Source organism: Neomonachus schauinslandi, chromosome 4 (genome assembly GCF_002201575.2).
Source record: "Neomonachus schauinslandi chromosome 4, ASM220157v2, whole genome shotgun sequence".
Lineage (NCBI taxonomy): Eukaryota > Metazoa > Chordata > Mammalia > Carnivora > Phocidae > Neomonachus > Neomonachus schauinslandi.
Window position 1 is genome coordinate 24,177,365 of NC_058406.1, and position 10,745 is coordinate 24,188,109.

General features: G+C 37.5%; 1 protein-coding gene across 1 annotated transcript in view; it reads left to right on the forward strand.

Moving 5' to 3' along the window:
- ZBTB8A (zinc finger and BTB domain containing 8A) overlaps positions 1-5,063 on the forward strand; it is a 42,632-nt gene extending 37,569 nt beyond the window's left edge. Inside the window, exon 4 of the mRNA XM_021683658.2 lies at positions 4,604-5,063. Coding sequence (XP_021539333.1) covers positions 4,604-4,936 — 333 coding nt within the window. The 3' untranslated portion in view covers positions 4,937-5,063. The remainder of the gene's footprint in view (positions 1-4,603) is intronic.
- The last annotated feature ends 5,682 nt before the right edge of the window (positions 5,064-10,745 follow it).

Consider the following 10,745-nt stretch of genomic DNA (forward strand, 5'->3'; position numbering starts at 1 on the left):
ACTCTTTTGAATATCCATTTTATTTTTTAAATTATTTTTCTATTTTTGGAATATGCATTTTAGTTCATTTAAAATCGAATACGTTTTTATGTACTGGTCTTGTCAAGAGCCAAAGACAAGGTAAACTAAAGATATCTGAACCTCCAGGTCAGAATCACCACTGCAGATGCTCCGCATCTACTAGTGGTTCTTGAATGCTTCTCTGGTGGGATCTCGGTCTGGTTTCTGCTGTCCGTCCTCTGGCCCCGGTACCCCCTTTCTAGTCTTTATCTATAGTCTCCTCAAGGAAGGGAGCAAGGTGGGCAGTAGAGCCTCTTCCAGTCAGGGACGGGACCGTCAGCGGTCAGGAAGATCTCAGGGAATTTGCTCCTCAGTGCTCTGGCGGGCGGCTGAGGTAGGGACGTTCGAATTACTCTGCTGTTCGTCTTGAGGCAAGAATGTTTTCCAAAATCTGTGTTCTATTACTTAATACTTCTATTCCATTTATATCAGCCCCTTTTCACTTTAAAGGGCAGTGGCTTACTGAAGGGGATTTCTCCATGCATTGCTCTATACTTAGTTAGCAAATACATACTGAGCACCTATGTGCCCGCCCCTTTTCTCAGTGCGAGGTGTCCTGCAGGTGTTCTCAGTGCCAGGAATCTCTGCCTTCATTACCCTTATGAAGCTAGGTTTTTGTTTCTGTTTTGTAATTAAAAAGAACCTTTTATTATTACAAAAGCAATGAATATGCATTATAAAAGGTAAAAATAAGAAAATAAAAATACTTTATTTTCACCACCCAGATACTACCATTCTTTTTTTTTTTTTAAAGATTTTATTTATTTATTTGTCAGAAAGAGAGAGAGAGCACAAGCAGGGGGAGTGGCAGGCAGAGGGAGAAGCAGGCTCCCTGCTGAGCAAGGAGCCTGATGTGGGACTCAATCCCAGGACCCTGGGATCATGACCCAAGCGAAGGCAGACACTTAACCAACTGAGCCACCCAGGCGTTCTCAGATACTACCATTCTTAAGACTTTATCACATGCGGGGCACCTGGGTGGCTCAGTCGTTAAGCGTCTGCCTTTGGCTCAGGTCATGATCCCAGGGTCCTGGGATTGAGCCCCGCATCAGGCTCCCTGCTCAGCGGGAAGCCTGCTTCTCCCTCTCCCACTCCCCCTGCTTGTGTTCTCTCTCTCTCGCTGTGTCTCTCTCTGTCAAATAAATAAATAAAATCTTAAAAGAAAAAAAGACTTTATCACATGCATATGTAGGTTTTTTTTAAACCAAATTAGATCATACTGTTTGTGCCTGCTATCATCTCTACCTGAACAATCTCTACCTTTCCATCTCAATAAAATTTTTTTTTTTTAAAGATTTTATTTATTTATTTGAGAGAGAGAATGAGAGAGAGAGCACATGAGAGGGGGGAGGGTCAGATGGAGAAGCAGACTCCCCGCCGAGCAGGGAGCCCGATGCGGGACTCGATCCCGGCACTCCAGGATCATGACCTGAGCCGAAGGCAGTTGCTTAACCAACTGAGCCACCCAGGCGCCCCATCATCTCAATAAAATTTTATCTAACATCCAGTTCAATTTCAAATTTCCCTGTAATCCCCCAATACCTTTTATAGCTTGTTTGTCCAAACCAGTATCCAATGCAGGATCCTGTATTACATCTCCTTAAGTCCTTAAATATGTTTTTAAGAGAGCATAGTCCTCCCTGCCCCCCTTTTCATTTCCATAACACTGACTTACTGAAGATATCAAGATAATTATTTTACAAAATAACCTACCTCTCGATTTCTCTGCTTGCTTTCACTGGTGTCATTTGGCTTGTTCCTCTGTCCCCCTGCAATTTCTATGAACTAGATGTTTTATCTAAAGGATTAATGGAAGGGCGCCTTGGTGGCTCAGTTGGTTAAGTGTCTGCCTTCAGCTCAGGTCATGATCTCAGGGTCCGGCTGGGATCGAGCCCTGCGTCAAGCCCCTCGATGGGCTCCCTGCTCAGTGGGGAGTCCGCTTCTCCCTCTCCTTTTGCCCATCCCCCTGCTCACACACACTCTCTTTCTCTCTCAAATAAATAAATAAAATCTTTAAAAATAAATAAATAAAGGCTTAATGGATTCGAGGTAAATACTTTCAGCTAGAACACATCAAGGATGAAATTATTTATCTCATAATGTTTCACATTAGGAGACACATAATATCTGTTGGACCCATCATTCATATTGTTAAGATTGGTCACTAAGTTAGGGTAATGATACTGTGATCCCGCCATTGTTCAGTTAAAGGTGCCACCTTGTGATTAGAAAGGAATCTCTGTGGAGCTATGTTGGCATTATGCTACTATCCATTTCCCCATCAACCATTCATTTAATGGTATTAATATCAGTTGATAAACTCTGTCCAGATTATTAATTTTACTTGGGTTATAGAATGATTTACTAATTTTATCATTTCTTTTACATTATTAGCTAGAATTCTATAAAGTAAAACTTTCCTCTATCACCTGGGACTATTCAGTCACTATTACTTTGAAATACAGTTACTACAGGAGAAACAGGATAAATATTTAATTCTTTCCCTTTAATTATCAATTTTCAAAGTAAAGAGTTGATTTAATAGCAGTTTCAAATGGTAATATGAATTTTTTCTGGCTTTGTTTTTTTTTTAAATAGCATATAGTCTCATGAATTTTCATTGGTTCATTGTGTTTGGATCTACAACAATTATTATTCTTTCTGATACTCAGATTTTTAGTTTTGTCCAGTGAGGACAACTTGAAGCTGGTTCTTGTGTCCCTTTGTCATAACTCCATTACATATTCAAGGTGGCCTCATTCTCTGGCCCTCAAATTTCCCTAGGCTCACCTTGTATTTTCCCTGTCACAAACCTGGAATCAGCCATTTCTTAAAGGACATTTGGTTCCTTTTAATGGGGAATAAAATTAGAAACCAAACTGGGGCGCCTGGGTGGCTCAGTCGGTTAAGCGGCTGCCTTCAGCTCAGGTCATGATCCCAGGGTCCTGGGATCGAGCCCCACATCGGGCTCTCTGTTCAGCGGGGAGCCCGCTTGTCCCTCTCTCTCTGCCTCTGCTTGTGTTCCTGCTCTCGCTGTCTCTCTCTCTGTCGAATAAATAAATAAAATCTTAAAAAAAAAAAAAATTAGAAACCAAACTTTGGTTACCTGGGGTGCTCCCTTTTACTAGGGGGTCATTCCTCTTACATTATTTCAGTGGACAGAGCTAGAAGATATGTGTTTTTTAAATAATGAGTTTGTGATGATATTTTCAATTTTAACATTATAGTGTTTCACTTAATTTCTTTGACTTAGTAACTGTATTGGAATCGAGGGGCTGGGGGATAAACACAAATCTGTGCCAGAACTTTCTAACAAAAACAATACCACATATGATACCCATAACATTTCTATCTCGGCAGCAATAAGGGTACACTAAAATTGTGTACTTTCAATATTTACTGATTAATATGTCAACAGTTCAGCAGAAAATAATAACTATACTGAGTTGTAGTCCCATACATTTTCTTTTAGATATTTTACCAGACTGCATTAGTTTCCTTGGTTGTTTTTTTATTTTATTTTTTTTTTGCTATTTGTGTTTGGTGGCCTACTTCCATATTGTTCTATCTAAATGAATATGCCATAAATATTAATTCAACATTATAAAATTGTAATGGTTTTTAGAGTAGAACCCATAATCTGCTCTGACAGCTGTTAAAGTTGTTTATTAGTAACTATAATTATGTAATTATTTATCAGTTACAATTTTTTCCTAAAGCACTTCACACATATTAACTCATTTGGTCCTCACAACCTGAATTGTATTCTCATTAGTAAGATGGAAGCAGGCAGAGATAATTATAGGCTGATATATAGCAGAACCACCACGGGCGTTGTTAGGACCAGTGTTCATTTTGATTGTCAGGCTTCCATTCTGTTTGGGTGGTGCCTATATACCTTATGAGTTGTTAAATACTTTGCATATCACCCTGGAAGCAGGTTTATATTGTTTTCAATTATTTGTTTCAAGGTACATGGCTAGTAAATGACAAAACAGGGCTAGAACCCAAGCCTTCCTGTTCCTAGTCTAGTCCTCTTTCTGCAGGATCTTTCATTAATAGAAGTGGCAAATAATCCTTCTATCCAAAAATATGTTTTGATAAATTTAAATTTGGGACAATATATTTTTCTCTAGCTGATAACAGTAAATTAACACATGAAATGAGGTTTCTCCCTTGCCAGAATTAAGGTATAAAAAGTCCTTAGAATAGTGATATATTTAGTGTTTGCAATGATTATTATTCTGGGAAGGTGTCCCTTGTTACCTCAGATATCAAAATACTGTTGGATTAAGGGATGTGTGAAATTATTAAGAATGTGTTATTAATCATAAAAACAGTATAGCCATCATTTAGAGAAAGGTGGTGTTTATTTGTGATGTCAATTTATCACCAAAACCTGTGATCTTTTTCTGATAATTAGATGTTAATTTAATATTAGTGCTTGGCTTTGGACATCTTAAGTTTATGAACTGGTACCTAGATATCCAACTGTGCTGCTTTTGAAAAATCCTTTTTTATTACTATTTCAATCTCTATACAGATTCACCAGGCATGCAAATTAATCTGCAGAAAATGCAAACGCCACGTGACTGATCTAACAGGGCAAGTGGTCCAGGAAGGAACCAGGCGCTACAGACTCTGTAATGAGTGCCTCGCTGAAGTGGGCATAGACAGCCTCCCCATTGATTTGGAAGCTGAACAGCATCTTATGTCCCCATCAGATGGAGATAAGGATTCCAGATGGCACTTGAGTGAAGATGAGAATAGATCATACGTGGAGATTGTAGAGGATGGGTCTGCTGATCTGGTCATACAACAGGTTGATGATAGTGAAGAAGAAGAAGAGAAGGAGATAAAGCCCAACATTAGGTAGCTAACATGTGAACCAACAGAGCTGGCATGTCTGCAACTTATGCTGACTTCCTGTATCTCTCTCTTTCCATGGTCAGAGTCTGGCTCACAAAGGCATCAGACTGACTTAAAAGTGATGACCTAATATAACTTGCATGCTTTCCGAACAGGTCATGGTATCCATTCTGAACTTTGTTGCCCTAAAATACGTTGCTGCACTGGAAAGAAAGACCTAGCTTGAGTTGGCATGATGGATGAACAATTAATCCTCTTCCTTTTATTACAGAGATACCTTTTTTCTTTTAATATTGAAAGATCTACTTAGCAAACTTTTCTCAAAGAAAATATTTTAAATAAATTTACCACAACCAGACTTTATAGTAAGATAATTTCAAGGTGTTTCAAAAACACAAACTACCAATATTGAATTTTCACAAGGAACCAGGTAAGAGCACATTTAAGGGTCTGGCACCCTTATCTGACTGAATCATAAGTCTTTCTATTAATTTCAGATCTAAAACAACCTTTCAGTATCCCAATATCCTAGATATTGTTTTAGGATTATGGCAGACAAATCTAAAATGTGTGGAACTGTTCATATTTGAATTTTTTGTCATTAAGGTAAAGATGACTCTTATGTAGTCAGTATTGTTTAAAACAAAACAAAACAAAACCTAAAATAGAGGCAGACCAGAGATTACATACAGACATCATCTTCTAAAGCAGGAAACAAATACTGCCTAAAAGTCAAGGTAGTTTGTGAAGATCTGTCAATATAATTCTCTTCCTCTCTAAAGGAAAACAAACAAACAAAGAACCAAAAAATGATGAACAAGAAAATTGGAGGTTACCAGTTCTCAAGAGTAATTTCTAACATTTATTGTTCTGCTATATTATTTCTAAAGTGCTCTCTCACACATTTTCTCACTTAATCAGCAAGGTAGATATTATTGTCTCTAATTTACAAGTGAGGAAATTAATCAGAAAGCTTAAGTGGCGGGACTGGTGATGGACAGGTCTTGATTTTAAACAGCCCTCTTTCAACTGTCCCCGTATTGTCTCCTGAAATGGCAAAGAATTGAAGTCAAACCTCACCAATCTGCAGTAATTAGAAAAAAAGCCTATTCAAATTAGAAAGTATAAAAGGAGAACTTAATAAGCTTCAACAACACATAATAACTTGGACTAGAGTTACCCAAGAGTGCTCAGTGATGTCCCTCCAGTGTCTACTGACTGTTTTTAATGTCAGGTTATTTATATGTAAATGTTATGTATAACACTCTTTGAACAAGTTATCTCTTACATGCTTTAAGCATTTTTCTTATCTTGTTTATATCATTTTTCAAAACAAACTTTTCTCCTAGGATATAAAGATGTGTTTAAACTCCTCCCCTGTAAGGGGTGCCTGACTGCGACTCTTGATCTTGGGAGTTGTAAGTTTGAGCCCAAGTTGGGGGTTGTAAGTTTGAGCCCAAGTTGGGTGTAGAGGTTACTTAAAAAAAATTTTTTTAATAAAATAAACTCCTCCCCTATATGAATTATGAAACATTCTAAAAGTAAAGTTCAATCAGAGAAGCATTATTTTAGTTCTGAAGATAAAATCTGAATCCCAGAAGAACCGACCTTACTGAAGGTTGCTTCAAATTATTACAGTTAAGCTTGATATAATTTAATTTTGATAGAGGCTCCATGTATTATACTGTATTTCTAAATGTCATGACATCCCTCAAGATGATACTTTTCATTTTATTTTTTCTCTTATTCTTTAATTCCTGATTGTCCTTGATACCAACTGGAGGGCTAAAATGGTTAATTTCTAAAACATTTTTTACAAATAGAATGAACAACCATTTGTTTTTGTTTTATGGTACTTAATGCTGAGACCTTTCCAAGATTCCCCTGATGGTAAATTTCCAGTTGCTTCAAGACTGGATGGCATGCACCGAGTTCACTGTTCTCCCAGCATGACTGTTTCTGAATCAGGAGTCTTAACAATTAAGTTGTATCCAAATGAGGGAGGGAACACTTTGTCATTCTTTAGTCTCACCAGATGGTAACATCTTTTAAAATTATTATCTGATTTTTAGTCCTTGGAGCCAATAGGAAAAATGAGTGATTGGAGCTTTACTCATGAGAATGAAGTAGTGCATGTGTATGCTCTAACGCACTTTAGTCTGTGATCTAACTGTTCTCTTAACGCTTCTGCATGCACACATCAGCATGAACGTCAGCAAAGTCCACGGAACACCCTGCCACCAGCACCTAGACAGCCTTATCTGAAATAATGCTTTCTCATTGTTTATAACAAGCATCAAGCTCTCGCCACAAAACCGCCATCAAGTTCGTCAAACTAGACAGTGTATCTGTTCTACCATTTTAGTATCATAAAAGAAGAACATCTGTGACGTTTGTAAGTTGTAAATAATAACTCCAGTTATCATATCATATGTATCTAAGACTAGAGACCGATTCTTTCCTAGAGTGAGACTGTCAAATCAATGGTTTCTGAGAAAACAAAATTCTTTGGCTTTTAAATGTGGGAAAATGTTATATAGGGGTATAATCTGTTAATATAAGCTTTATTTATGCCAAGGATTTTTTTTTTAATATTAGCAAAACAGTGGGAGTTGGTTAGAACAAAGTTTGCTCTTACAGTAATACTGTTGATCAGCTTCTGAACACCCTTCTAACTCTGGTCCTCAAGAGTGTGTGGTGATGGGAAGAAGTTTTGCAAAATAAAGCAACATTGCAGTCATGCCTAGTGGCTGGAGGAAGCAAAATGGACTGGATCAGTGGTTTAAGAGATTTTTTTTTTTCACCCAAGAAGCCCTTTCTTCAAACCCTTTCATAGAGAATCTCACCATTTAAGGGAGAAACTCTAAAATCAGAGCTGCTCTTGTTATAGCCTCCTACTAGCTTTCACCAGACACCTCTGCAGAACTCGGGAGGGCAGCACTGAAAACCTTGGAACAGGAGAGCTTTTTGAATTCCCTTTGAGCATTGGGGTCTCACTTCATTTCCTCTATTACTCACTGTGCTTACAAGCTGGTAATCAGAGGGTCTTCTAGAGCAGCAGATCACATCCTTAGTCTATAGAATGTTCCGTCTATAGTTATCATGTCTCAAGACTTCTGAAAAACATTTTTCAACAGTGTATTTTTGAGTAATAGAATCAAAACAAACTTAGTAACTGCTCTTATGCTATGAAGTTACTGCTTAATGGATGAAGAAAGTTTGGTGTGTCAATTACTTAAGAGCTCAGAACTGAATTCATTATTTTGCAAAGTCATGTTAAGATACATTGAAATTTCCACTCATATTGGATATATATGTGTGTGTGTGTATATATATATATCCTAAATTAATTAATACTGTGGAAATTTAATACTATGGAAAATCACTAAAAGCAATATAGTGTAAGATGTATTTAACTGGGAGGGGTGATGATAGGTACTGGAGGACCAAACTTTAGATTATAAATGTTATTTTATATTAGAGTGGATCAGTATTACTATTTATCATTTATATAGCATTTTATATTTGCAAAGTATTTAATAATTTTTATGTTATTCTTTACATATCTATGAAATAGGACAGTTATCTCACATGAAAGGTAAAGAAATTGAGGCACAGAACAGTAAAGCAACCTCCCTGAGGCAACCCAGTGAAACAATGGCAAAAACAGGAATTAGAATGATCAGATTTTCTGAACCCTAGAATATCAGCTTAATTCACTGAGGTGTGTTGTGTATTACCCTATTTTATAAGATGCCTTTATACAAATAATAGTCAATTGTCTTAAAGTTGACGTCATTGTATGTGGATAAATCCTATACAGAATAAATATTATGTAAAGGATGTGACTTTAGTTATAAGAGTTTTAATGGTAAAATTCAGGTTATCACAGAAACAGCACTATTTAGCCAGTGGCTTTATATATTGTGAAGTATAATTGATGTTTTATTTTGATATAGGAGTTTCTTAACTATTCATGCTAATGGAGCCATGAATAGACCAGAAAAATGAAATCCACAGAGGACCTATAAACTTCATCTTCGAACATGTTAGTCTTTTCCCTACAGAATTTGTATTCAGTGCCAACAATAGGTCAAATATGTTAATAAACAATAAGCCACACACCAGAGAAGCCAAGGGCCTCTTAACTTTTCAAGGCTTTTATGTACTGAAATAGCATGATAAACACCTTTCTCCATCTTTTTTTGTTGGTTTTTTTTTTTTTCACACCCGTTTCAAAAGCCATTGGAAACTTACCACCTTTAGATTGGAAACCAGTGACCAACGTAATGCCAGTCACCTCTACCTTTGGTCTTGATTAGATTATTTACAAACATTATTAAATGGAATACAACATAAAATACATCTAAGAATTTATTATACTTTGCTTTGCTCTTTCTGATTTCTAGATACGTGAATTCCTTATATAGTTTCTTGATTTTCCCATTGGGAAAATCTTTTAATTCCTTGTTGATATTATTTACAACTGTTTAGTTTCTTTATTAAAGAGTAACTTATTTTTATTCAGAGGAAAATGGAACATTTCTGCCTAGACCATAGTTCTTGGCCTTGGCTGCGCATTAGAATCATTTGTGGAGCTTTTAAAAATACAGATGCCGGGACGCCTGGGTGGCTCAGTCGTTAAGCATCTGCCTTCAGCTCCGGTCATGATCCCGGGGTCCTGGAATCGAGCCCCGCATCAGGCTCCCTGCTCAGTGGGAAGCCTGCTTCTCCCTCTCCCACTCCCCCTGCTTGTGTTCCCTCTCTCTGTGTGTCTCTCTGTCAAATAAATAAATAAAATCTTTTAAAAAACAAAATACAGATGCCTTGGGGCGCCTGGGTGGCTCAGTTGGGCAGCTAGTTCCTGAAATGAGCCCCTCGTTGGCAGACTCCCTTCTCTGCTTCTCCTTCTCCCTCTGCCCCTCCCCCCTCCTCATGCCATGCTCTGTCTCTGTCTCTCTCTCAAATCAATAAAATCTTTAAGAAATAGAAAATAAAAATACAGATGCCTAGGCAAATCACAATCTTCGGCAGATGGGGCCTGGAAAAACCTTCCCAGGGTCTTTTGTGCAAAACAGGTCCCCTCTTCAAGGTTTCCCTCTGTCCTCATACAGATGCTATGAGGGGCATTCAGACCATTTGACCTTCCAGTTTACTGGTTCTCAACCTTAGGAACATACTTATTTTTGTGAAATGTCAAGATACTGTATATGTTCCCTTATTTAAATTTTTTATTAGGATAAATAATGACACTAAATTATTGGGTAGTCTTAAACTAGTCCATTTTTACTTTGGGATGCACTGATTATGGGTCTTGCATCCTGGGAATTCACACAGAACTTCAGATTGATAAGACCTGCATTAGGAATAGGTGGCTGAAATACTATATCCTGAAATTTTACAAGCTTTAATGTTCTCTTTGTTTTTTTTAAGATTTTATTTATTTGACAGAGAGATAGAGTAGGAACACAAGCAGGGAGAGTGGGAGAGGGAGAAGCAGGCTTCCCGCTGAGCAGGGAGCCGGATGTGGGGCTCGATCCCAGGACCCTGGGATCATGACCTGAGCCAAAGGCAGGCGCTTAACGACTGAGCCACCCAGGCGTCCCTGTTCTCTTTGTTTTTGAAGAAGGAACCAGGACACACTCTAAGCACTATGGAACTTAATTGCTACACATTAGAATTCCATCAATGAATTGAATTAAATCATTTTTTATTCAAGTTAAATGTCATACTGATACTAAGATGTGTTATTTAAAGAAGGCTGAGGACAAATTTGGAAAGAAAAGTAAATTTCTTCCTTCAAGTATTGCCATTAA